The 27,725-nt window shown below is 44.5% G+C and overlaps 2 protein-coding genes across 4 annotated transcripts; both read right to left on the bottom strand.

The window, feature by feature from the left end:
• On the bottom strand, positions 1–1,617 carry LOC106657759. The gene is made up of 3 exons (XM_014379437.2): positions 1,220–1,617; positions 878–953; positions 1–793 (listed from the first exon to the last, which is right to left on the bottom strand). The coding sequence occupies exons 2-3, from the start codon at positions 943–945 to the stop codon at positions 211–213; spliced, it is 651 nt and encodes a 216-aa protein (XP_014234923.1). The 5' UTR covers positions 946–953; positions 1,220–1,617; the 3' UTR covers positions 1–210.
• Positions 1,405–27,725, bottom strand: LOC106657748 (angiotensin-converting enzyme-like). Of its 3 annotated transcripts, none has more exons than XR_002763639.1 (12): positions 12,492–12,936; positions 6,740–7,019; positions 6,480–6,641; positions 6,319–6,400; positions 6,078–6,218; positions 5,700–5,888; positions 5,528–5,622; positions 5,292–5,443; positions 4,838–5,212; positions 4,549–4,746; positions 2,159–4,475; positions 1,405–1,480 (listed from the first exon to the last, which is right to left on the bottom strand). XR_002763639.1 is itself a non-coding variant. In XM_023462737.1 (12 exons), exons 3-12 carry the CDS (start codon positions 7,001–7,003, stop codon positions 3,866–3,868), a joined length of 2,268 nt encoding a protein of 755 aa, XP_023318505.1. In that variant the 5' UTR covers positions 7,004–7,019; positions 25,910–26,220; positions 27,484–27,725; the 3' UTR covers positions 2,145–3,865. The 3 variants fall into 3 exon arrangements, 2 of the variants coding, with proteins under 2 accessions (XP_023318505.1, XP_023318504.1); XM_023462737.1 differs by lacking the exons at positions 1,405–1,480; positions 12,492–12,936 and adding exons at positions 25,910–26,220; positions 27,484–27,725 and having other exon boundaries at positions 2,145–4,475; XM_023462736.1 differs by lacking the exon at positions 1,405–1,480 and having other exon boundaries at positions 2,145–4,475.

Here is a 27,725-nt window from a genome sequence, read left to right as displayed (position 1 = left end):
TTTCGATAACACAAAACTTTTCATACGTGTTATTATAAACGATTTATTAAGAGAAATACAACGGTTGATAATTATTCTCATTCTTTTGGAGTAGAATCGCAACGCGATACGAGGTCCTAACGATTACATTTGAAATATCCAAAAAATGAGTATCCCGAGCATCGTGCTTATCCACGCAGCTCCGCATATAACGACGCTTCAACGAGGTAATCAATTGGAATCGTCGGCCTCGTCGGCCCAGATCGCGTCTATCTCCATGGAACCCACGCCGGACTGTTTGTAATCCATGTAGACGCCGCCGAACACCTGCAGACCGATCATGCTCACGTGCTCCAAATCCAGTGGCGGCGCCTGGGGCTGCTCGCGGCCGCGCCAGTACGGCTTGAAATCGGCCAGCGCCAGTCGGGCCTCGCGAAACTCCCCCATGGACTCGGGCTCGTTGCGCACCCGGAATATCTGCTCGTACTCGACGTCGTCGTTGGAGTGCTGGCCCCGGTGGCGCAGCACCAGCTTGTAGCGCTCGAGCTGGCCCCGGGCGCGGTAGCGCAGGCAGAGCTCGCGGCGGCCGCGCAGGTCCCAGGCGACGGCCGTGCGCACCCCGGCGAAACCGGCCCCGTTCGGCTGGGGATTCAGCAGGGCGAAGAAGACGGCGCGCTGGAAGAGCTGGGTGCGCTGCAGCACCAGGGTGGCCTTGGACTGGCCGACCTCGCGCACCGTGTCCGACGACTCGTGCCAGGACTGCAGCCGTTGCTCGGCGTCGGGCTTCGTGAAGTCGAACAGCATCATCTTGGCGCTGCGACGAATATATAAGCGGGGGAGGAAACGAGTTATTTTATGTGGATATTCGATCGAAAGATCGGAACTGACGAGGACTCACCAGCTCGCGGGTCTAATGAGCAAGCCTCCACCGATGCACAAACTGGCGAGGATCGGGTAGATGAGCATTGAATAGCCTGCAACAAAATGAAAAAATAAAAATGAAATTAAAATAAAGCCGAAGCTTTGCTGCGACACATAACGCACTCCTGCGCGCATCTGTCCGTAGACACGCGGATGTATCTCGGACAGAAGGTGCTACAGGGGCTATCGTAATACACGTGATGTTTCTGGAGTTGTATATATAACAACACAGTAGCGAAGATAGCGGCAATACTCGATGCGTATTTTTCATCGATAACCATAATAATTGAATGAAAACGAATCCTTTTAAATGACTTACCGACTCGTAGCAATTACTTCTCGTACTTGCAGACTCCAAACCTCCAATGTACTCTCTGCGTGAGTTGTGTTACTGGGGTACTTTGCTGCTCTCCGTACTTCGCTGCAGACGATAAGCGAGTGTATGGGATTTCTCTGGCACTGCAATTACGATCGCACACCGAAGCTGCTGCTGCCACCTCCACCGTACGTTCTCAAATCGCTCGGATCGATTCGCAAAGAGTCGTTCGCGAGTTCGATGATTTTTTTGTTGTCTCTATCGCTGATGCAACAATCAAGACAATATTAAGATTATTTAATTTTAAAAATGTATACTGAAAAGTGACCGAAGTTTCTCTTTATTTATAAAATGATTGTTTCAAACATTCGGTTCACTTTCGAGTTAACTTAATATTTGCCAATGTTCTTCGAAACTGCCTTGATCATTATGTCACTAAGATTGTGTAATTGATAATAGTCTTATCAAGATAACGATCAATCAATATATAAGAAATGAACCGAAATTAAAGTCGGTAAGGAAGCTATCATTGCAAAGACCGAGTAAAAAGTCGACAGATATTTCCAATAATATGATTAATGCAGGTGAAGTGATTATTTGAAAAATAACTGTCTGCCCATCAACTAGACCCAAAATCTATTTTATTCGCGATATTCTTTTGAATCAGCTTACCGATAGATTCTTCATAGTTTCTTACCCATCGATGGTATAAAATGTAATCGGAATACAATATAAACATAAAAAATACAACAAAAATGTTGAATTAAAAATATTGTTCAATGAATTGAATAACTTTACAGATTCAAATATGAATTCTCAATTTTTGTAAAAACCATGACCTTTTTTAGTGTGCTTCAAGCACACCAAAACACACATCAAAGTTAAATCAAATAAATTGGGTACGAATAAATAATGATCAACATTTCTCTTATTTCCCTGTACCTTACGTTGTAATCTTTTATTTCAATTCGTTTCTATAAATTCGTACGCGGCTGCATATCGGTACAGATAAATCATTTTTATAAAAAATATAAATCCTTACGAGTCATTGCAAACTAACGCACTCGTTAATCGCAAACGCACACGACACGGGCACTTTTCTCATAACGAGTGCATAAATAATGCGCGACGGTCGCGACATTGACGCAGCAACGTCCAAATAGATTCATTCATTACAAATACAATGACTGTTTAGCCAGTCGTGGCGCGCGTGCTCGCCTCTCTGCGACCAATTTACAATACAACAAGATTTATATATGTGTATAAATTACAGGCATAAAAAATTGACCACTATACACGAGTTCATTACGCTAAAAACGCACCTTAAAAAAAAACAAAAAAAAAACAAAGAAACGCGACCGGTTTACGATTTATCTACAGTAATAATAATTTTTTTTATCATAAATCTCGTAATAGTTTACCTTAAATCTACTTGATGCTCTTATTTTTCATTCTATGTACATAGGCGATAATTCAGAGTTTTTGTGCTTTACTTTTTTTATTCTAATGTGAGCACTCATTCATATAACAACCACAAAACAAAACTTATTATGCGAGGAACTAACTTGGATTTCATGATTCTCGTTGGAAAACATACTTCTTCGACACTATGAAAATCACGTAAAAATACATCGATGAGCCTACCAAATAACATTGTCATACTACATAAACTTATTCAATTATACAGTACATAGAAAATACTGTTGATTGCGACAATTCTCATCACTCCATAGATTTCTTGCATCGCTTACAAAAGATCACTCGCGATCAACGTGCGACTCTCTGCGCGAGTTTACGCAACTATTGATTGGAGTAAATGTCATTCTTTTCGCGTTTTATAAAAATTCTCTGCTACATATATTTACACGATATAAAAACGCGCGAGAATATCGACATTTTGACACAAAGCAAAAAGACGTCATCTTCTACTAAAAAAAGTCTACTTCTGGTATACACACGTTGCAAAAATGAAAAAGTACGAAATTTTGGTTATTAAAAAAAAAAATCCGGCTTAGAATATAACATTTTTACAAAAAACAGACGTTCATAAAATGGCAGTACTTTTACGACAAAAAACTTTCACATTATACCTCTAGCTACTCAATTTTCACCATTGGAAGTCAATGCGGATTTCAATATATTTTCAGCGAAGCACAAATACTGGTCATTCGCGATTGATTATTGTAAAATCATCGATAAGCGATGATACTCTTATACTTTTCTTTCCTATGACAAGTCTTTCACGGCTCGTACGTGAGAGACACCCCCGCAAGCTTCAATAATTTTATTACATATATTTGGCATTATCGTATCTTACGGACGACGAGCTTATACGAGCTGAACAATGCTTCTTTTTGTTAGAACAGCAGGAGGAAGATCGAAAAGATATCGAGGACTGATCGACCAAAAAATGCATCAGTTCACACGGTTATATCACACAAAAAGAGCGTCGAGCATTTACGAAATTCTTTCGACCTCTTCCTCCTCATCCTCCTCTTCGTCGTCGTCTTTGTTTAATCGTAAAACAATGGAATGTGACAGTCGATCGGCATCTGCGAGATCGGGAACAACATCGTCGTCGTCATCGCCGTCGTCGTGTATCCTCCCTTGGTGGGGCGGGGTATCGGACGCCGCCGCCTCGGCCAAATCCTAGACGTAGCGTCGGTTCTTCGGCGTCTTGGAGCAGCGTCGCCGGCCGACTATCGCGATGATGCAGATGACCACCGTGGCGACGAGCACCGCGCCCACCGCCCACACGGCCCTGCTCGCGCCGGCCTTCTGGGCGCGATTGGCCTCGTCCGAGGCCGCCTGCTCGTCCTCGAGCATCCGCTCGCTCTCGTCCCAGTAGTTGGTGTCGAGCGGCTTGATCGCCGATTTGTCGTCGTCGGCGCTGTCCATCGACTTGATCGTCGGCGTCTTGGCTTTCATGGGCGGCCTCGAGGTCGACTCGCTTCCGCTGTCGCTGCCGCTGCCGTTGCCGCTCGGCCTCGACGTAGTCGTGGTCGTTGTCGTGGTGCTGGTAGTGGTGGTGGTCGTTGGGCGCGGCGCGTTGGCCACTTTGCGATAGTCGCTCTCCATCTTCTCGAGCTCGAGCTCGCGCGCGTTGAAGTCGTAGCTCTCGGCGGACTCGTCGTAGCTCTCCATGAAGTACTCGAGCTCCTCGAAGTATTCGCTGATCTTGCCCGACTGTATGGTCTCGATGTCCATGTACTTTCGGATCAGGAACTTCCAGTTGTCCGAGCTCCTCTGCGCCATGTGCCTGTGAGCGAATGATAAAAGCGTAAAATTTCTATCTTTCTCGTTCAAACCTACGTATGTTATTTTATACTCACACTATGTGGCTGTTGAAGAGGCTTTTGTCGAATGGTTCCTGTCTGATTTCGGTCGATTTGAAAACGTAGTCGTACATCTGGAAAGCCAACAGGATGCCCAAAGCCTTCGACAAGTAAGGCCTATTGCCAACGATATGCTCGTCGTCCAAGAAAGTTGGCAAATCGTTGGTCGCCGAGGTAACGAACTCATACTGCAATCTGCAACATTGCACAACGTCATACATTAGCGACAAAATTCGCGCGGAGATTACAGGGAGAGCGCCGTATGTTACTACGGTATACAATTTACCTATTGCTCCACCAGTCGGAGGTCAATTTTTTCAAGTCCTGCGTCTCGTTTTTCTCGAGCGCGTCGAGCCTCCACTTGTCGGCGGCGACGTAGTACGCCAGTCTCGGCAGCACGTCCAGGGCCGTGATGGTCATGGACGCGATCTTGGCCTCCTCCTCGCCCATCGACTTGTCCAGCAGGCCGAGATGCTTCAGCCAGGCCGGGCTCGCCGCGAGAATCGAGAAGAATTCCGACACGGCCTCCTCCAAGACGGAGTAACGATTGGACTCGGCGATGATGGGACTCTTGGACGACATTTGGTGCAGTAATACTTTGGCAATGTTTTTGTGCGCGGTCAGGTAATTCGAGAGCGAGGGCTCGTAGCAAGTGGACACTCTGTCGAGCGAGAGAATTCGACGATTAGTTTTATTTGTTCTATCGACTTGATCGAATCAATGGAGGAAATATTAAATACCTCAATTTATCCTTAAGACAGAAATTGACTAGTTTGGTCGGACACTTGTCCTTGAAGATGCTCTCGGTCCAAAAGTCCGACAGCGGGGCCGTACCTAAAAATTTCTTGCCCAACGAGGACGCCGATTTGTACAGCATTTTGCCCATCATTTTCTATATCAAGAAAGATAAACGCGAAAACGTTAAAATCATCTTTTCCTTTAAAAGATCCACGTAGGAAAATGATCGACAACCTACCTTCTCCCAGAACTTCTTTCTGAGATTGAAAACTACGTCGGGCTCGGGCATCACGTCAAAGGCCAAATACGTCCAATCGTTGCCGCTCAGAGAACCTTCAAAGGCAAAAGGTGAATCAATTTTTCAATGATCATCGTTAAAAAAGGTTTTTCGCAAATTATCAAATAATTACCGAGCAAGTGCGCGGGCAGGCTGTCGTTGGCCATTTCCGCGGCGCCGTACTTCTTCGCCAGGCGTTTGCGCGCGAAATTCACGAGCTTTTGCTGCAGCTCGCTCAGGCCGTCCAATTGATACTTGAGATGCTCGTAGGCGTCGGCCTCGCCGACCAGCATTTCCCAATAGCTGCGCACGTCGGATTTTTCTGCGGAAAAAAGAGCCCCGGTGAGCGAATGTGTCAAAATGACTCCACGATGTACATATCGTGTGCAATGCATATAAAAGAGCTGCGCAGAGCAAAGGGATTACAAAAAAAATGTAAGAGAAAAAAAAGGAGTAAGCAGCGATGCGTGTGTGTACAATAATGTAGTGGAGTGTTTTTGTGTACACTAACCATTTTCTAGGGCGGCTTTTTGAGTGAGCTGTAGCACGCTCGAGTAATCCTTGAGTTGAGCGGCGTACTGCTGGTGCCAAAAGGTCCAGGCTTTCAACTTTTCACCCTCCTTGCCATTGTGCGCGAGCAGAGCCTCGACTTCTGTGAATGCGTGGCACAAAACGAAACAGAGAGCGTCGTGTGAGACAGGCGCGTCAATACATATCGCGTACGTTCAAATTTTTTTTTTCATTTTGCATACCTTGGCGGGTGAGATTTCGCGCCCCATCGTTGTATCTGGTCGTCGCCTTGAGCGCGCGATTAGCCGCGACGAGCGTCACCAACTGCGCGGGAGGAGAGATTATTCGTACATGCATTCGTTGAATTTCGTTTTACGAAGAAAGAGAAGCAACGAATACTCACTTTATTGTAATCGGAATCGCTGAGAGCCGCGTCGCCCGGATGCTCGATCACGTCGAGCTTGTAGCCCCAGGTCGACTCGGCGCTTATCGTGCCGTTCAATTGCTCGGCCGTGATCTTGCTCTCCTCTCTACGGTAGCGGGCGAAGTTGTTAGCCGCCTCTTTCTACATTGGCAAAAAAGAATAGGCGCGTTGTTTGAGTAAAAAAATGTTTTTTTTTTTAATCGTAGGCATTTTTTGTAATAAATGTATAATTTACGTACCCATTGTTTGGCCGCGTAGGGATCGCTCGGGTCGTGAACGAACTGCCACTCGGCCTCGGCCAGGGGCTTGCAGGCGTCCTCGTAGTCGAGCTCGCGCAGCTCGATTCCCACTGCGTAGACGCGCGGCGGCGCAGAGTCGACGGCGGCGGAAGACGTCGGGCTTCCGACCGGATTGGCGCTCACGGTGCGATCCAAGAAGATGGCGAAGCTGATCAGCAGTAGTAGTGAGCCGCCGAAGACAGCGCTAGTTCGTCCTCGAACCATTCCTCGTTGCTTGAATCTGAGCAGGCAACAAAATATTACGATAAATTCAATAAAAAAATTTTTAATTTATAAAGTTCGAAAGGATATGTTATGTATAATAAAATTTATTCAACAACGTGTCAAGATCGCGTATTTTATATTATAGTAAAACCTGCAGCTACGCGACGCGCGCGAGGCTACGGTTATATCCCGAAATTTCATAAGAGCCATTCGTCATTATATTATCGCTGGGCTACGATCTCGCTCTAAATCGCGAGATCCGCGCGCGCCAGTCAACTTTCGAGGATTTATAATCGTCGTCGTCGCGCTCGCCATTTTTTCTTCTTCTTGGTTATAACGAGAAAAATTTTTAATTATTTTTTTGTTCGTCCTTCTCGCGCCGTCGCCTTATAGAGAAAAATGAGTAGGGCCAAGTCTAGCAAAGGGGCATTAGCGTAGCAATTTGAAAAAAAAATTTACCGAGATTTATAACTTTCGCGCATCTTCCAAATTTTTCTGAAGATCGTGGAGGGAGAGGATCCAAGAGAAAAGGAAAACACGATATTGAATAATTAATAAATCGAGGATACGACGTTAACAGCGTCCTTGAGCGTACTAAATGAATTTTTTTTCCTTCAAACAAAAAAATAAAAAAACATTTAGCAACACTCAAAGTTGTTAACGTTAAAATGTATTATCGATCGGAGCCCGAGCAGTGGACACTTTCCAATCGCGAGCCTATTGTACGAAGCTCTCGAGTGCGTATAAACTGAAAAAAAAGGAGAGAAAAATAATTGCGATCGCGGCCTGCGTATATAATCATCATCCCGAAAGGCGATTGAATTTTCCCGCAACAAAGGCAAATTGTCTTTCGCCCATTATACATTGAAAGTCGCCGATAACGGGCATTTACGGCGGTATGTAACGACGACAGCTCTCTCGCTCTCCGATGCATGTGTCGTACAATTTTCGTTTATCGGCCAACTGAAAAAGTCGTCATCGACGAACGACGACGACGACGACTACGGCGACGACGCAACGCGGGAGATTCGTTAATATTATATAGTGACGCAGAGTCGAGCCCATCTGCACACGAACGTAACTCCGCAATACGTACATACACGCGCACGGAGGCCTGCGCGCACGTATATAATCATCGTTAATTTCATCGTCTTTTTTTTCTTCTTCTTCTTTTTCTTCTTCTCCGCAACGCATGTATCGGCAGCAGCGAGCATCTGACCCCTTGAGCAATCAATATCGACCGTCAAATTCAATCCAATTGAGACTCGTTCGGCCGTTTGATTCGCGATTATCCATCCATCCAGACGATGCGTTGTTACATATGCGCAACAATATGGTTATAATAAATGCACGGGCGATATTATTTCGCCACCGTCGTCGTTGTCTTCGGTTATATTATTTCAATGATTCAAGAAACAATAGAGCAGCCGAATATTTCAATTTTACACGGTGCGGCTGCAAAACGATGTCGTCGTTCGAGTGCATCGATTGATCTCTTCCAATCGTTCGCCGCGACTGCATCTGACGTCGTCGATCATCGATATTTCGTCATGCCAAAAACTATATCGCGCGGCGACACTTTCAAAGTCGGCAATTAGCGTTGTGTTACACGATTTGCCTCGAAGTGGCTTATTATCATTGCGTAACGCTCGTCGAAGCTCCTATAGACATATAATGGGGCACAATTGGAAATTCGTCGCTATGTCAATTGACTCTTTTTCATCGTCGCAGGAGCGAAAAGGAAAAATCCGAGCAATTTTCCACGAGTAAATAGTTTAAAAACGTTGCGTTTACGTATAGTGTCTCTCTGTTACATGTGCATCGCGAAAATATAAAAATCGCGCCGAGACGCGATAAATATTGTACAAAAGGCGCGTGCGAGATTAGAGTAAACACTTAAGTAAGAAAAAAAAAACCCGCGCGCGAGTCGATAAATATAAGAATCGAGGCAATTCTCGTTAAATGTGTGTATCGAGTGCCGTTTTTTTTTTTTTTTTTTTTATTATTATTGTCTCAGTCTCGACGCACAGTCTGCGCTGGCGCGAGTAGTATAGAGTGTGACGTCGAAACGGATGATTTTTACGCGCGTACTATTCCGTTATTGTATTTTATTTATAAATGTCATTAATAACTACATAGCCATCTGTGAACTCGCTTTTATGAATGAACGAAGCGCTCTCGGGCGAGCCTCCGCGCAAAAAAAGAAATAATATAAAGTGACAAAAAAAAAATCCATACGATTCCGATTTCCGAACGATCGATCAATATCTCTCGTGTCTGCTTATAAAATCTTCGCGCGCGGCGTTGACTCGTGCGTTGACAAATCGTCGCGATTTATTGCGCTTTAATAATCCGTGCGTAATTGCGTATATAATAATGTATAATTCAAGTGTCGCTTTCGTTCGCACATGTATATCGATAATTACAATAATTGCCTTATCGTTATTGAATTAATTGAAAAAGAGAGAGAAAAAAATCGGCAACCGCTGCGTCCGTCTGTCTGGCGATATCGAGTGTAGTACAATGATAAATATAGCAGTGATAATGAATTGCCGCTGCACTGGGTGTCGGCGGTAAAAATTGCCACTTTTGATCGGATTGCATGTACATATAATACGGTGGCAGATATAGATATCGACGCGTGCATGTGTCTTTCGTGCCCGACACTTATATATATACATCGGAATTACAAGCAGATCGTGACAAACAGGTTTTCAAGGATTTACGACGTATATGCAATTTATCCTTTTTTTTCTTCTCTCTCTCTCTCTCTCTCTCTCTCTCCGTCGTCGCGACCTTTTTTTTTTCATTCAACTTCTACGAATGTTTATACATATACTATAAGCTCGCGTAATGACTCGATCGCCGCGACCGTCGTGGCGTTACACATATTACGAGCAACTCGTACGATCGGAACTCTTACACACTCACACACACACATATAAATACATGCATCAATTTGACGCAGACGTCAAATTAAGTGCTGTACGACGCGTATTCACCTCGTTTTTCAGGGTAATAAAACTAACATCTCCATATAATGTACCAAGTGCGTGCGTATATAACAACGAGCTTGACTCGTAAGAGATTGACTGCTGCCTTGCGATCTCGCGCGCACGACACGCATAATAAAAAAGAAGAAGAAAAGATCGTTACACGCATTATCTCGTACGCGGTGTGCAGCAAGTTAATAATAATCGTTTACCCGGTGTACATAAACTCGCGACGATGTACAAAGTATATTTTGTGTATACATACACTCGAGTCGATGCATAGCGCGCGAGGGCAAATGAATTTTATATCGATATAATACACGAAAGAAAATAGTATAATCCATGTACGCACGCGTGACATACGTTATTACACACGGGGTCTTTTTTCTCTTTGACGTGTATGAAAAAGGTCGCGATTATTATTATAAACGGCCGCACGCGCGGTATACCATATACTACCTCATGTACATCATTATTTGAGTTAGACCGCGCGCGCAAATCGTTCGCTCGTTTGTTCATCCCTCGAGATGATCGTTTCCGATTTTCTTCCGCGTCCTCCTCTCTCTCTCTCTCTTTCTCCTGGCGCGTATAGTAATGCGACAAAGGGAAATTCAGCGGCAGCAGCAGCCGGCCCGTAGAGATCTCGCCCCTATATATCGTACGATCCCTTAAAAAGAAACGTTCGTAAGGAAAGAAAAAAAAAAGAAAGAGAGAGAGAGAGAGAACGAGAGCTACCAACTGCTTTTCGTATACAACGTTCGACAGTCAAAGAAAGAAACGCGCATACGTGTATTATAAAGGTATAGAATTAGAATTCATCCCCCCGCGAGCGCGAGCTTCAATTTTACTTTCCGATCAGAACGGAGAGGGTCAGAAATCGCCAACGGCATGTAGGTAATAGGTATATAATATGGGCAGCACGCGATGACACGGCTTCCCTTGTGTTCTCTCGGCGCAGAAGTTCGAATCGTAAGGAATCAGTAGAATCAACGATAGTAAAGAGTCGAGCCTCCTCTGCGACTTGCAGTGTGCGTTATAAATTTGCGGCCACCTATATATATCTATATACAGTGTACGGTATACGCACCGGTGCAGTCGCTCCACGACGACGCGACGCAGCGGCATGCCCGAAGGTTATTTTCGTGTGGCCATCGGGCGCCTCTACTCCTCTCTGTTCGTATGCTATTATAAAAAGCACACACACACACTATATACATAATAGAGCTAAGCGGCGGCGACGACGACGACGACGCCGGCACACATCGTACGATACGTCCAACTGGCCACTCAGAGCGCGCGACGCCGTTTTATTTTTGCTCTCTATATATCTACTATATACTACACATTCAAGCTGCAGCGTACGCATTATTATGTGTATTGGTATACAGTGTGTGTGTGCGTGTACAAGCGCCGCCTCGCTACTTTTGCGCGCACAGCAACGACCGACGGCGCAGGTGTGTGTATGGGATTTGAAAATAGCTTATAATACGATACGTATAGAGAGAGCATAAGAGAGAAAGAGAGAGAGAGGTCGACCCGGCATTTTTGGGGTCTAATGCACCGTCGAGGATATGGCCAAGTTCATTCGATCTCGCTCGTTACAATATAGCGCGGGTAAAAGTCGCGCGCGCGCCCGTTCGCAAAATTCGGGTACATACACACGACGACATATGTTAACATTATGTAAGCGAAACTCGCGCGAGCTGGGTTACTATATACCTCGACTTTGACGTATACGTATACATACGTACGTTTCATGTTAATTATGACATTGAAAAAAAAGTCGCGCGCGCGCATTTATAACAATCTCGCTTTCGTGTATTATATATTTGACGCACACCACGTGCACAGACACACACACACACACACACACACACACACGCAGCGCAGAAAGAAAGAACGAAAGCTCAAAGACAATACGCAGAGAACGAATCGACTGTAAAAATCGTACGATCGCGCGTCGAGCGTCGGTAATTCGAGTTCGGTATTATAATAATGCAGGCAGCAGCGGCACACGATACGCGACACACAATGCGACGCGAGCACATTGGCCACACTAGAGTAACGTAACATAATATCAAATATTACACACGATATAATATGGTATATCTGCACAGATATATGCTCCGAGATCGACAGCACGCGCCAGTCAATGATGTAGCACCCCAAAATGTTATTATGTACACCAACCATGTGTGCGCGCGCGCGAATTCGAGAGCAGAGTACATTACAACGATTTTTTTTTCTTTTACTTTTTTTTTCGTACTTTTGTGTAGCAACGACCTCGCGAGTCAGTCGATCGATCATTGCCGAAGTTGTAATAATTCTCTCTCTTCGCGAAGACTATATCTCGAGAGAAGAATAAATCATACGATTCCGCTTTGTTGCCGGCCGCCTCCAAAACGACGATATAATTTTCTTTTTATTTGTCATTCGTGGGTATAAAAAAGGTAACGAGAGAAAACGTTTCATTAACTAATTAATGCAATACTCACAATTGAGCGCATTTGCGCATGGAACAGTTATCGTATCACTAATATAACGTTTTATAAACAAGAAGCCAAACTTTGATTCGTCGGATCCGCACAATGTGTAACGCACTATGTATCCGCTCTGCAGTCCGAGATTTACTACCCGTCTCGCAGGCAATTCAACGACAGTAGCAACAATCTCCCTGTCCGTCCGTCCGTCCGTTCGTCCGTCAGTCGTCTTCTTCTATTATAAATAACATTGCTTCACTGCCGTACGACGACTTAATGTTATGTCTTTTATAACGACGATAATCGTCGAGTTATGACCGATCGATCGTCTACTACTGCCGCTGCTGCGTAGGTGTGTCAATTGTATACGATGCTCTCGCTTACAGATGCACGCGACTGCGACTGCCACGACGTACGTCAACAAAAAAACATGTTTCTCTCTTAGATCTCTCTCTCTCTCTCTCTCTCGATCGAGTCGATCTCTCTACATGTAATACCGATTACGATCGCGAATCACATGTATACGCGCGTACATAATAATCGCGTATTTTTGCCAAGAAGACTCTTCGAGCGTGGCAGAGCGCGCGACTCGAGACTCGGAGTCAGTTTGTTTACAATGTATATCTCGTGCGTCTGTGTGGATATCTCGTCGAGACGAGTCGAATTAATCGTCGGTTTACGTGCAGTCTCGGGACTATTTTTCTTTTTTTCTTAGATTCGCGCGCGCGACGCAAAGAGAAATAATAGTTCGTGTAATTGCTCTCGGCGGCTTCTGCGATACACACGATCGACGTCGCGCGGCTACGTAATATTTTCGCAAAACGATCGCGGACGTTTTTTGATAAATATATGCACACGCAAGCTCGCACGATACGGCCAAGAATTATCGGCAAATTTTATACAAATTTCCCCATTTTTTTCGCACGGAAAAACTAGCCGAACGCGTTCGACCGGTTGCGGCCTAAACGTCATGTAACACAGCTGCGCGATGGTTGCGTATACCGGTGATAATGCATTATATATTTCGGTACGATCGGAACTCGATCGGCAGAGTTCGTCGTAACTTTTGACCCGGACGTGTGTGTACGCTTCGTAAAAATAAAACAAAAAAAAAAAGTAAAACGACGACGGTGGCATTATTTTACTTTTATACACAGCTCGACGAATCGGATGATTCGGGTTGCCCCGGAAAGAGATTAAATTCTTTTTCTACTTCTTTCATCGTCTGCACATACTTAAACTATGTTGTAGGTGTATATAATATGCGTATGAGTCAATGCCAATATAGATTTCGACGACTATATGCCGTGCGTAGTAGTACAATACAACGCACGCACACAGACAGACAGACAGACACAGGCGCACATTCGTCTTTTCGCGCGGCCTACATAACAACACAGCACAAACGAACGAAACGCGCCGACGATGCAATGCTAATTGCAAGTCGTCGTGCCGCTCGAGCGTGCGTCTGTGTCTGTGTCTGTGTGTATGTGCAGTGCGAGAGCGGAGGGAACATCGCGCGATCTGCTAACTCCCAATGGCGTGGTTCGATGCGCGGCCCGTGTGCTTTCACTCGGGCATTGTAAGCGCGGGTATATAACGCAAGTATGGCACGCGCAAAAAAAAGAAGAAGAAGAAGAAGGAAAAGAAAAGAATTACGCGAGCTCGTGAACGGAGTTCGACGTTTGCGATTCGCATTATTTTATTGTATACTTTTCCTACATAATAATGATCGACGTGTGCGTGCGTGAATTCGTCTAGCGATTCATTTTTTTTTATCGATGCTTATTTGACGAAAGAGAAAGTTTACGATGTACAGATCTCATAACAAATCGTGTGATTTTTTCTAAGAATAGCCGCGCGGTGGCCCATATATATCTGTATAGCGAGCTTGAATCGACGCGACGTAACGGCGCCCGAGCACGACGACGACGACGACGACGACGTCGAAGTTAGTATATAGACGCGGGGTGAAATTTTCAATTTCCAATCGCGACATGCAATTTGTCTTATGGAATTAATGAGTATTTATTAGGCAGCTCGCTGATCGTCGGTGCAATCGACCGTGTAACCGGTGTAATATACACAAGCGAGAGAAAGAAAAAAATGATTGATTATTCAATTTCGCGTTATGTAAAACGTACTTATAACGCTGGCTAATGTACCAAAAATTGCCACAGATAATCTCTTCGATTATCAATCGGACATTTTTTCTTAGGGGTTGTTGCTCCCGCTTATACGTATGACCACAACATGCTGATGAGTCGTTTATAAAAAAAAATCATCATCGCTGCATGTTTTCTATTTAAAGAAACTGTCGAAGACGCAAGTAATCTTATACGCCTACATATTTGTTACATGCAACGATAATGTCTCATTTATGTTTCGCGAATTCTGCCGTTTTTTTTCTTCCTTTTTTTCCGTCGAACGCGACACGCGATGCCGTCAATCAAGCACCGCGAATCACGTATATCGTGGTTTATTGTTACGACGAAGTGTCCAACGAGCGCATCGTAAATATATTTCAATTGCGCGCGCGCGCGTCTGCTTGGAGTACCGAGTATTATCGAAAGCGAGATCGTTTAATTTTTTCCCTCCTGTCCGCTTATTTACGATTTTCGATGATTCGAATCACGACGTTATCAGCGCCGCGCGTTTTGTCATACAAGAGTTCCATGAATAAAAAAAATGCAAAGTATTCGATTGTCGGCTTATAAACGCCTCGTTGCAATTGTTGAGTCGCTAAGAGAGTGACTCAACGTTATTATATTACGTATCTCGTTAATATTTTTTCCCCGATAAAAGTAGACGTTTATCTACTTTTGCGAATTCGTGATATCGGTAAGAGTCCTCGTATACCAATCTTCCAAAGTGAAGTATAATCGAAACGAAAAGTGCCAAATGTCAGGGTTAATACGATTCAACGGCGAATCATCGCTGTCGTTTGTTTCGTTCGCTGTATGTCGAGTCAGGGGGGTATCCCCGCACGCGGTTAAGTATACAACTACAAGCGAATATGTATATTGCGCAATCGGACGCACGCACGTCGCTCGAGAACTGTCAAAAAGGAAATGAAGAAATAAAAAATCCGCGCGAGCTTGCGATAAGGCAAAGATTACGCGTACACGAGTGCTGCATATATTTGTAAAAAAGATTTCAACGGTGAGTCGCGCTCGAGTAATATATGGCATGCATTTCGTCCGCATCATGTGTACACAAGGCATCTCTTGACAAAAATTTTGATGTCATTTTTGCCTCGTGCAGAAAAAAAAGAAGCTAACGCAAATACCGGCATCAGCTGATCTAAAAAAACTCACAAACACACACGCACGCCATGAGCATGGCGCGCGTGCATACTTATCGCATTACGTTACCATTACTTTCCTCGTTTATCATTCGGCTGTAACGTGTACCTCTAGCTACTCGTATAGTTGTAAAATTTGTCTTAAGCGCTGCAGTGCGTACATATATATATACAGTCGATGGCGACGGCGCCAAACGCAATGAACAGAAAGAGAGAGAGAGAGACAGATAGAGAGAAAAACTGCACATGTACGCGCCACAACCGCAGCCATAACTCATCGAGTGTGCTTTTATATTTCAACTCGGGCGCGCGCGCGCGCGATAATGCAAATCGAGGCTAAAAAAGCAAAAAAGCAAAAAAAAAAAAGTCACGCTGTATGCGCAGCGGCACCCTCGCTCTTTTCACCTAACTATATGTATTATACGTGTGCTGCACCGCGCGCTCGTATTAACGCGAAAGGGATCATTGCCGCTGCATAACGCACGTCCGAGTCAATTTGCTACGCTACCCATTCCGCAAAATATATGTACCTCGGGCGCGCTTCGGCTTTTCCCCTCCTTTCTTTTCATTATTTTTATTTTATATTTTATTTCGATGGCGCTTGCCAGTAACAGAAGCAGCACCGCTACCGCTAACGATTCTACATCACACCGTATAGGACACGTAGTTATATATATAACTAGAAGCTGAGTGTATATGCTCGTCCCACGCGAGAGCGCGAGTGGTGCAATTTTTTTCGCTCGATTTTCTTTCTTTCCTTCTTTTTTTTTGGCCAGAGAGAGAGGGAGATAATAGCTCTTATTTGTGCAGCGCGAAATTTTCGGGAGCTTTTGTCTCTCGGACAACGAGCTGCTAGCTCTAGGAGAGCGAGAGTTTTTAGAGGAGCCACAAGGAACGATGGAAAATTTGTGTAGAGGCGCTATATATGTATGTGTGTATGTGTGTGCAGGCGCGCGGATAATTATTTACTTTGGAAGAGCAGAGTATGTATATATCCCACACACAATGAGAGGAATGAGAACTCGGGAGCACGAGAGGTGGAGGAGGAGCAACCCCTTTGTTACAATTCCCCAGAGGGGGTTTTTGCACGGGCGCTTTTTCCGAGCGCCGGCTAGCTAGCGATTTTACCATAAAGATGTGCTGCGCGCCACGCGGGGGGGTCCTCGCTGTTACTGCCGCTGCTGCATGTGGCTCGCGTTATATTATACCGCGCGGGGTAGGAAAAGTGGAAAATCGCCAAAAGCTGAAAAGTGCGCAGGATACGAGAAGCTAGGAGAGGAAACCAAAGAGCAGAGAGTATAAAAAAAAAAAAGAAAGAAAGAATCTAAATGAAAAATTGCGCTCGACTCGCTCGCTCTCTTTCGATGGAGCGCAGAAAAACTTTTTCTCGCTCTCTCGCGTGCGCGCGAGCTTTTACAAATAATGAGTGAAAATCGACGCCGCGCGCTGTGTCAAGAAGTCATTTTGTTTATAATGCGAATTTCCGATTATACACGCGTGCGATTCGTTCTCGGATATCGCTGCGTTACATATATGTATAATATATATTTCGAATGCCTGAGCAAAATTCATTACAACGACGAGAGAAGAGAGTGACGCGCGCGATGAAATCCAATCGCTCGCGCCACGCATAAAATATATACCGATCGCAAAAGATCGTTGTACACGTGTGACGTACACGTGTGTGTGCGCGTGTACGATACAAAAGTAACAATAACACCGTTGGGTATCGGATATCGGGGAAAAAAAAGAAAAAAAAAGCGATCGGGATTGAATTATCCGGAGCACACGACCCGCGAATTAGCATGTATGAATATATACATTTTTTTTTTAATTCAATTTTATTTTTATCAGAGAGAGAGCCGATACCGCTATGCCGGACACACACGCGCGCGACTGTGATATTATTTTGGCCTTTTATGATTGGCGCGGCTAATTTCGTTTGCGTAGTCTCTCGTCGCGATATAGGGTGGTGCGTAGTAGCAGCAGCAGCGATGCAGGAATGCTCCATTATATACACAGTAGCAGCAGCAGCAGGTCGATTTCGTTGCGTAGGTATATAATAGGGCAATAGGCGCACAGGCTGGGTAGTATACGTGTATAAATATATATTATTCATGAGAGGTATTAGTTTGACTGCTAACCTATGCATGAGGAAATAATTCAATTTGTTTCTTCTCTCTATACGTGTGCGTACGGGACACGTTGTAGTGCCGCGACGAGTCGAGTTTTGCGCGAGATGCGCCGCTATTGTGTATATGCGTAAGGTAATCTGCATTTCAACCGGATCGCTCTCGGGGTCGTCTGCTGGGTATTGGGATTCTATCTCTCTCTCTCGCTTCGGCAACGAGAGACCATGCACCGGCCAACAACAACAAAAAAAAAAAGTAATTATTGTTTTTATCGTGAAAATCAATCGATCGTTCGTTTACATCAAAAGGGTCCATGAAAAAAAGAAAGATAAAGACCAATATCAATCTTCTTGAGCCAAGTGTATAGTAATAATAATAACAATAACGATAATAATAATTGATTGCACTCGTGGCTCTCGAGCGAGCGCGTGGCGTGATCGTAAAATCGCATAGTGTAGTGTAGTACGAAGCGCGCGAAATATAGAAATGGACTCAAGTGCACATCACACGACGCGAGGTTCAAGGTCGGCTTCGAGCTACTCTGTGAAACAGCAGCAGCAGCAGACGAGTGGGCGTGTGCGTGTGTGTATACGCGAGTGTCTGTGCAATCATCGAACTGGTTAAATTTTATTATTAAATGTGCTTATACGCGTGTGTCTGGCCAATCGATAAAAGTGAAACTTTCTCGAGACGATTGGATCATCGTTTGTATTATGGAAAACGTGTATAATATTTGAGTAATTTGTAATACAGCGTGTAGTACGTCAATCCTCTCGATAATATGTATGAAATATGAAATATATGATAGAAAAGTTTAGTCGCGTCGAAAGTACATAATAAAAATGCTCGACGCCGCTCCTTTTTTATACAGAAAGATCCGCAAGTCTTTGAGAGATCTCACTCGAGAAAATCTACATGTAATTACAAATTCATCAAGTGGTCATCCGCTCGGTACCACTTGACTTCTCGAGTGTCTTCTATTCCACGAAAAATCTCGACGCACACCCATGACGACGATGGCGTTTTCATTTTGACAAATCTACGTACACGCGCGTAATAGGATAAAAACGTCGTATATCTATTACCTGTTTGACCCAACTACCGGAAATAACTGTCGTATTATGAAAAAAAAAAGAAGGTGTCACGCAGACGGCAGTGGCGCTTGTTAGAGAGATAGCTCCGCTATTCCAATCTATTGAAACGAATTTTTTTTTACGTACCGCAACACGACCGAGTCAGACACTCTTTTTCACGGGTGCGAGAAATTTTATCGCGAGATGTACGCACGCACGTATACGAACTCGCGCGTTATAATACGGCTCGCTCGGATTTGCAAACCGAATGAAATATGAGTATTTGCGAAGGATTATTGCAGACGCGATATATATACGGTGTGATACGGTCAGCAGAAGGGATGATTTTCTGCTTATATCAGCACGAGCGTGGCGAGCGATTTTTGCCCCTCGCAGGCACGCATACACATACACCTACGCACATCAGAATTTCGAATGAACTCGTGCGTAAGCTCAACGCGGTGGATCGGTGGGCAAGGGAGTGTCGAACGTTTGGTAAATGGCGTATATGGGTAATTAACGAGCCAAGAATTATTTTGGGGTGGCACGATGGAGTCGGGCCCGTGCCATTTCCGAGTCATTCTATTTATAAGGATAATAGAGTCGTTTATGTGTATAAGACGAGAACAATAGTTTTGGGCCAATCGACCTGTCCAAATTATGGGGGTCTAGAAGGAAAAAAGCGGAGCAAGTTGCGAAAAATATCACCGAATACAAATTAACGGAGTCATCGAGGGAGGGTGTGAATAATAACTGCGAATTTATTACGGGTATTCGCGCGAGCTGTCGTCGCGCGCGAGGTCGATAATGATATTTTAATCGGACACGCGATGGAGAACACATACGCGCACGGACACATGTAGGAACGATGTGTGTATATGTATAATAATAAAGTACACTGCGTTAGAGTGATATATATCGCGCGGATTGCTCGCGGCGGGCAATTCGTCGGATATTATATACGTTTAAATTACTACACGCGTGATGTATTAATCATTTCACAGCCTTTTAACGTCCAACGACGACGACGACGACGACTACGACGAGTCGCGAGATATATATTCATATGGGTGATTATATTAATTGCCGCGTACAAGTGCGAATCCGAAATTATTTTCAGCGTGGGAGATTAAGCTTCGATTTGTACATTCGTTGTACATTACACGTTCGTGTGTACACAAATCGCGTGTGTGTACATCACCTAGAGTAATACGAACTAATTTATTTTGCGTAACTAGGTCGAAATTTCGCAACTGTGAGCCGCGCGCAACTATCAGCTCTCGCGGTGTAAATATTAATATCGATAAGAGAGAGAGAGAGAGAGACATTATAAGGCTTCGAGGCTGCGCGTAACGCGTGTACAATTTGCCATTCTCTCACGCAAAGTATCAATGAAAACAATTTCATTCGAGTTAAATCGATCCCGATACAACGAGGTAAAAATAATACATTTTCGTTATTTTTCGATATCGTCATCGCATCGACCGCAGAAAAATAAGATCTCGACTAGTCGCGCGAGCCTACGTATGTACAGTATTGGTAACGAGCGAACAATAACGGAAAATAAATGAATAAAAAAATGTTGTCTCTCATGATTTTTTTTTTAAACGATCTGTTTGCAAACGAGTCTCGTGCGCGCCATTTAGTCTGGCGCGCGGTAAACATTATTTGTATTATGTAAAACGCGCGCCTTCGAACGTGCATCGTTTCGCGTACATCGCGTTAGATCACATTTTTCCATTCACACATTATTAACATCCGCGAGTACGTTCAAATATATCTTTTCATTTTTTTGAGGTAAAACGCTTCAATAATCGTTCATTTTGTGGTTAATGAATGTCTAGTTGTATTCTCCGAATTTATCTAGATTTTGTTAATTTTGATTTTTTTATTTTTTCTAATTTTAAATTTTGTAATTTGATTCGATTAGATATTTATTTTTTTTAAATCGTTAATAAAAAATGTTTACATCTTACCGTTGCTCTTATACGGATGATTTTGAAAAAATTTTAATAATTCATTTTATTTTTTTATTTATTTATTTGAATGATTTGGAAATCATGCTATATTAAATAACACTGGACATTACAAAAAATAATATAAACATTTTTATCGACATTATGAGCTTTAGCGTTTAATCGCTAAGCAAATACTACGTAAATCTCTGTTCATCAAATTGTCGATGATCATTTCACAGGAAAGAACTGGCAGTCGGTTATGCATCAGCTCCGAGAAACAATCCAGTGCCCAGCTCAGGAAAAATCTTCTCACTAGTTTCTCGCACAGATACACAGCACAAGTCTGAATAATACTCCCCTCGGGGAGAAAATGATTACGACGCTCTTTTTGATTATAATGCTTTTGTAAAAACCTAAAGTAGTCGGTACAAGTGAGTCTTCTATCCGCCTTTTCAGGCGACAGCCGAACAAAGTCGTAGAACGACGTGCTCGGTGTTATCATCAACTTTTTCGACTCGCTCGCGAAATTTTCGTCCTCGAACCAACATTTGTCGAATTTCACCTTCATCTCGAAAAATCCGTGCATAGCAAGAAACAGCATGGTCAACAAGGCATCGCTTAAATCCAATACGACTCCTCTTTTCTCTAGGTTCTCCATGACGCCCAGAATGCCCAATGTAACTTTCAATTTAGATTCGATTGTTTGCTTTGTGTTGGGAATTTTCACGCTCTTGTGAAAATCATCCTCAGTAGGAAAAACGAAGTTTGACAGATCGGCACCACGATTCAAGAGTAAATCGACCATATCCGGTTTCAGACTCGTCATGGCCCATTGAAGGGGTGTCCGGCCTTCCTTGTCGAGGACATCGACCTGCACCGTCTGCTGCACGTCGTCGTTGATCTCGAAGAATATCTTCGCCAATTCTTCATTTTCGATGCAGATGTGCAGAGGCGTCACTTGTATTGCATTGGCCACATTTGGATCTGCGCCATTTCTCAACAGTAATTCGAACATGTTTTTGCAGCCATGAGCCAGAGCCACGTGTAGTGGTGTATTGCCCTTTTTGTCTTGGGCGTTGACCTGCACTGGATGGTATTTTTTGTTACTGAGCTCGAATAACATCTCCGCCAAGTCAACATTGTCGCGGTCTTTATTGCAAATCATGTGGAAGGGTGTCGATTCATTCCTCTCCATCTCTGGAGCTTCGTTTAGCGGTATACATCTATAGTTACGCAGGTTCTGATGGGGTGGAACTGGTGTCCAACCTAACTTGTCCCGAACGACCATCCTCTCAAAATCATGCTCACGGTCGTTCTTGCACGCAATGTGCAAAGGTGTGAATCCTCGTTTATTGGATACATTAGGATCGGCGCCGTTTTTCAGCAGCAACTCCACCAACGTTCTGTTTCTGTTCTTCAGAGCCAAGTGAAGCGCCGTTTCACCGGACTCGTCTCGGGCGTCGATTTGAACTGGATGATATTTTTCGTCGCTGAGCTCGAATATCATCTTCAACAAATCGCTGTTATAGATGGAGCGACTGTTGCAAATTATGTGCAAAGGGGTAAATCCCTCCTTATTGGCTAAATGAGTGCTGGCGCCGTTTTTCAGCAGCAACTCCACCAACGTTCGGTTTTTGTTCTTCAGGGCCAAGTGAAGCGCCGTTTCACCGGACTCGTTTTGGGCGCTGACCTGCACCGGATGATATTTTTCGTCGCTGAGCTCGAACAACATCAACGCCAATTCGTCATTGGCGCTGCAACTCTCGACTAAAAGATGCAAAGGCGTCGATCCCTCGTCATCGGCCGAATTTGGATCGGCGCCATGCCTCAGCAGCAGTTCGACCACAGTTTTGTCGCGTCTAAGCAGAGCATAGTGCAGCGCCGTCTGACCCAACTTGTCTCGGGCGTCGATCTGCAAAGTCTGCTGGGTCTCGTCGATAATCTCGAAGAATAGCTCCAACAATTCGTCATTATCCCAGCAAGTCTTAACGATAAGATGCAGGGGCGTCGATCCCTCGTTATCGGCCAAGTTTGGATCGGCCCCTGTTCGTAGCAGCAATTCGGCCACAGTTTCGTCGCGTCTCAGCATAGCATAGTGCAGCGCCGTCTGACCCAACTTGTCTCGGGCGTCGATCTGAACCGTCTGCTGAGTCTCGTCGATAATCTTGAAGAATAGCACCAACAATTCATGGTTGGCCCAGGAATTTTTGCAAAGAAACTGCAGAGGCGTCAATCCTTCCGCATTGGCCAGATTCGGATCGGCGCCTCCTCTCAGCAGCAAGTCGACTACCCTTTTGTGGCCGTAACTCATGGCCAAGTGAAGCGGCGGATCGCTTACATCCGACACGAGGCAATTGGGATCGACTTGGCCGTGTTCGAGAAATTTCTCTACTATGTCGTCGAAGGCATACCTGCACGCCACGTGGAGATGAGTCAAGCCCTCGCCGTCGTGATAATTCACGTCGAACCCATTGTAGATTCGAAAGAGATCCCGGACGAGTTCCGGCTCGCCGTGCCAGTTTTTCAATGTTTGATGCAGTGCCGTGGGACGATGCAACAGCGCCTTACCGTCTCCTTTAGCGTCGGGCTGGTCTCGGTAGCCCGTCCTGATCACAAAGTCGAAGACTGCTTTTACCTCGGTCTCGTCCGCTTGCCACTTGATTCCAGCGGATTTCGTACAATGCGTCAGAATCCAATTGATTTCTTCGCGCCGAAAAATTTTTCGAAGATCTGGAAGTCGGCCACGCCAATTGTCAATTAAAACTTTAAAACTACTGAAGAAGTCAAGTCTACGGTCTTCGTCCTTCCAATCGATCTCTCCTCGTAGTCTCTTCAATTTTTCCCAACTGGTGACTTCCCAAAACGTCATCTTTTCGAAAACGTAATCACTGATACTTTTAAAAATAGAATTCATTATTATTTTTTTCACAAAAATCACTGACTGCGAACGATTCGATCTTTCTAACTTGTTCACGCTGCGACTTCCTAACCTGTACTGATGATTGGAAAATAATGTCACGCGTGGATGTACCTCCTCGTGTTACTTGGTTTAAAATGACCACGACGCACATGCCGCATCCGTAGGCAATACTTTCTAATACATAGAGTGTAAACGCGTGCGCGCATCTATCCACCGCCGCTTATACCAAAGTGATCGGCGCGCGTGTCACTTTTATGAATTTCGTAAACTAGCCGGGAAATTAGAGATTGATTTCATGTCGAATAAAGAAGACAATTTTTAAAATCACACGAAAAAAGTGCGTCGAAGCGCATTCCGATCTGCATCTACTAAATATAATTGTGCGTAAATTAGTCACATATTTTATTCGCGATATTTATGATTATTGTCATCATTATTATTTATTTTTTTTTCACCTATCCGCGCACTTGGTTTTTCCCTCGGTGTCATCTGCGTCTGTTTTTGTACGGCGCGAGACGCGTCGCAGGTGTAATTTCGATGATTCCGATGCGATTCGAAAGATGCTGATAAAGGAAGTAAAAGACCTCCAACGAGCGGAGAAAAGGAGTTATATACACACGGTAAGGCTTCTTCTCGCTTCTTCTGGGCGCCCTCGAGGCACGCCAGAGATCGAGAGAGAACATCATTAAATCAAGATTATAATTCCGACGGTGTAAGCGCGTTTAACGTCGTTAATATTATATATACACACATACACACAAGCGCAATGCTATACAACGTATATAAACGTATAATATAATATTCGGACATTAATTCGGCGCAGCGCAGAGTCGGCGCGATTCTTTTGAACGGCGATCGAGGCGTACTTTCCACTTGACGCGCTTTGCGCTTGGCTGTATACGAGCAGCAGCAGCAATGCTCAAGATCTCCGCGGTCGAGTATAACTTCATCGTAAATATCAATGTAATGTATGAAACAACCCGAACGCTCATGTATGTATAATACGGTAATCCCACGGGTGTGACAGATTTTTCCATATCCGATGTAAATTATACAGCTTAACACGAGTTTAACATACGTTTTGATATACATTGTGTTACGGCTATCCGAGTTTACACTATAAACACCAAAAAAAAAATAAATATCACTTATAGGCGCGCGAACAAAAAATCATCATAACAGGTTGGTTCTTTTATTCTTCGCTCATTATATTCTTCTTGTCAGGGGGTCCACGAGCGCATTAATCATCGCGACTCTCGCACGTGCAAAAGTATCGGAGCTTGCGGCTCTTGCGCGCGTGCGAATGTGACAAAACTATGGTACACATAATAGACAAAACGTACGTCGGTTAAATGTGCCTACGTAGACGAGAGAGCTTGCAAATAATATACATATACGCGTGTGTGCGAAAACGCGTCAGTAGCAACGAGCTAATATATCACCGAAGCGATAAAACAATGCCCCGACGCGCCACGTCTAACGCAAGGTCTCGAGCGGCGCGCTGCAAGCTCCTCGTCGTCGTCACACAGTCGTCGTTGGAGAGCGTATGAAGCGCGTGGCTCGCGCAAAAAAAGTTTCGGCTTCTTGCAGCGTATACATACACAGACGCACACACATACACGCATGCACAGCTCGTACGAGAGATACTTGGGTGTAAGCGACCCTTGGATTCGCGCGAAATATACATAAAACCGGTTGCTGCTGTATACGGCCTGTGTGTGTGCTGCAGCAGCAGCGATCCTCGAACTTGTGTATACCGAAGGATTATGTCTGGTGTACCTGCTACTCCTCTGCCCGTCGCGGGCAACGATCGCGTTAAAAAAAAATTCATCCTCATCCTCGTCCTCCTCCTCCTTGTCCTCTCTCGCGCGCGTGCTCGCGCCTGCCGCCGCCGGTACGCATTATACACGTCCGTAATCGAGATGGCTCGTTTTTCGCGACGAGACGATCGTCGAGCGTTTACGTTACACGATTTCGTATACGCATATCACACAGACAGCGCATATTTAATACTCGAGCCAATTAAGATTGTCGAGAGAGACAAACCTGTGGGTTAACGGTGCGAAATACAGTCGTTCCCGCCGCTGCTGTTGCTGCTGGTCCGACAGTGATGAACGCGCCAGGCTGTAGTGCTGCTGCAGGTATGGATGGTGTATACGCACGGCCACACGCACACTGTATTATTATTACTTTTTTTTTTTACTATTATTATTTAACAGCACCACACACTAATAAACGTTTTGCGGCTCCTCGTATATAATAAACAAAAGCTTGGTCCAAAAACGGGGTCGAGATGAGTAGTAAGTAGTAGTAGTAGACTCCGAAATTGCAGGCCAACGACGTCGACGGTATACACACTGCGGCACAGAAAAAAAACAACGACATAATGTAGACTTCGTAATTGAAAAACCACGTGTAAAATAAAACTGTATACACGAGGAAAAAATTGCACGGGTTAACAACCACGTACTTATATTATTATGTGAGGCCAAGAGACGAAAACGAGCAGTCTTGTGGCGTGCAAAATTTCGCGCCTATATCGTACACAAACTATATGTATGCGCTTTTATATGAATGGACGCATATGCAGCCGAGATCGAACACGCGCGTACGGATCGCGCGAGACACGTGTCTATTTGGCATTGGCGGCAGCGTCGGCGACGTATATATCGACACCTGCGAAGAACCGATGCACGCGTGTACACACATATACCCTCTTGCACGACGTCGAGCGAGGCGACGATATTATATCGACGTAAACGTCAATTTCGGTATCGTACGAGCCATGTCACGATTACAACGTAATGCATCACGCTATATGGAGTTTACGAGCGCGCGCGCGAAAATGACTCGCGACTATTTCGCCGCTCGCTGCTGCTGCATCGCGCGATTCCTTTAGAATTTCGATTTTTTCTTTCATTCGGTCTTTTTCGCGAATCGTTTTGTTACGTGTGTAGTTATGGGTATTCTTACGATGAGTTACGATAATACGCGCTCGATAAGGTTTAAAATCGACGCGATCCAGATCGATAACGCGCGCCGAGTAGCCGCGATTTGGACGAGATTCGCGCGCGCACCTGAAATTAACGTACATCAAAACAAGCGATTGGCACAATTAAAGTCGACACAGGTGCTTGTCTAGATACACGTTCACATTGTACACACGTAAAAACGATTTCTCATCGTCGCGTCGCACTTATTATTTCAGAATTCGCGACACAAAACTGCTCGTTATACTTCTTCATGAAACTGCCCTCGAGGCACACTTTGTTTTAAAAAATGCACTAGGAGACCAGCGATTTTCTCAATTTCTTTCTTTTTTTTATCATTATTTTTCTCGACGTTGAGAGGAGAGCACGTGTGACTTGGTACACACACGCGCGCGCGAGTTCTTTTGACGTAATAATTGCGAACTTTCCAAAACATCGTACGATCGGTTTGTTGTGCTTCTGACGCTGACGCACCTCGGTCCGATCGTTGCACTTTTTTTAAAAAAGAGAGAGAGAGAAATATGAAAAAAATTGCCGATCTCCTCTTGGCGATTTTCCGATCTCATTGACGCATAATATGTCACATTTGTTAATAAAAAGAAGTAAGGGTTTGTTTTGAATGAAACCAACCGTTGACTAGGGTTGCTGCAATCGAACGATCGTCTTGTTTACTACAAACAGACCAACCGTAACTTGAATTTTTTGTATCGTCGTACTCGATGCAACGCCAATCGATCGAACGACAATAATTGATTAATTAATTAATATTAAAAAAAGGCAAAACGCGAAGAAGAAGCGACTCTCTCGGGTGTCCGGTCCGATTTATATATAATATACCCGCGTGTGCAGAAGGAGAGAAGCTCCGTCGTTAA

The sequence above is a fragment of the Trichogramma pretiosum genome, unplaced genomic scaffold (genome assembly GCF_000599845.2).
Source record: "Trichogramma pretiosum strain Unisexual culture from Peru unplaced genomic scaffold, Tpre_2.0 scaffold1, whole genome shotgun sequence".
NCBI lineage: Eukaryota > Metazoa > Arthropoda > Insecta > Hymenoptera > Trichogrammatidae > Trichogramma > Trichogramma pretiosum.
This window is presented reverse-complemented; position numbering and strand designations above follow the sequence as displayed.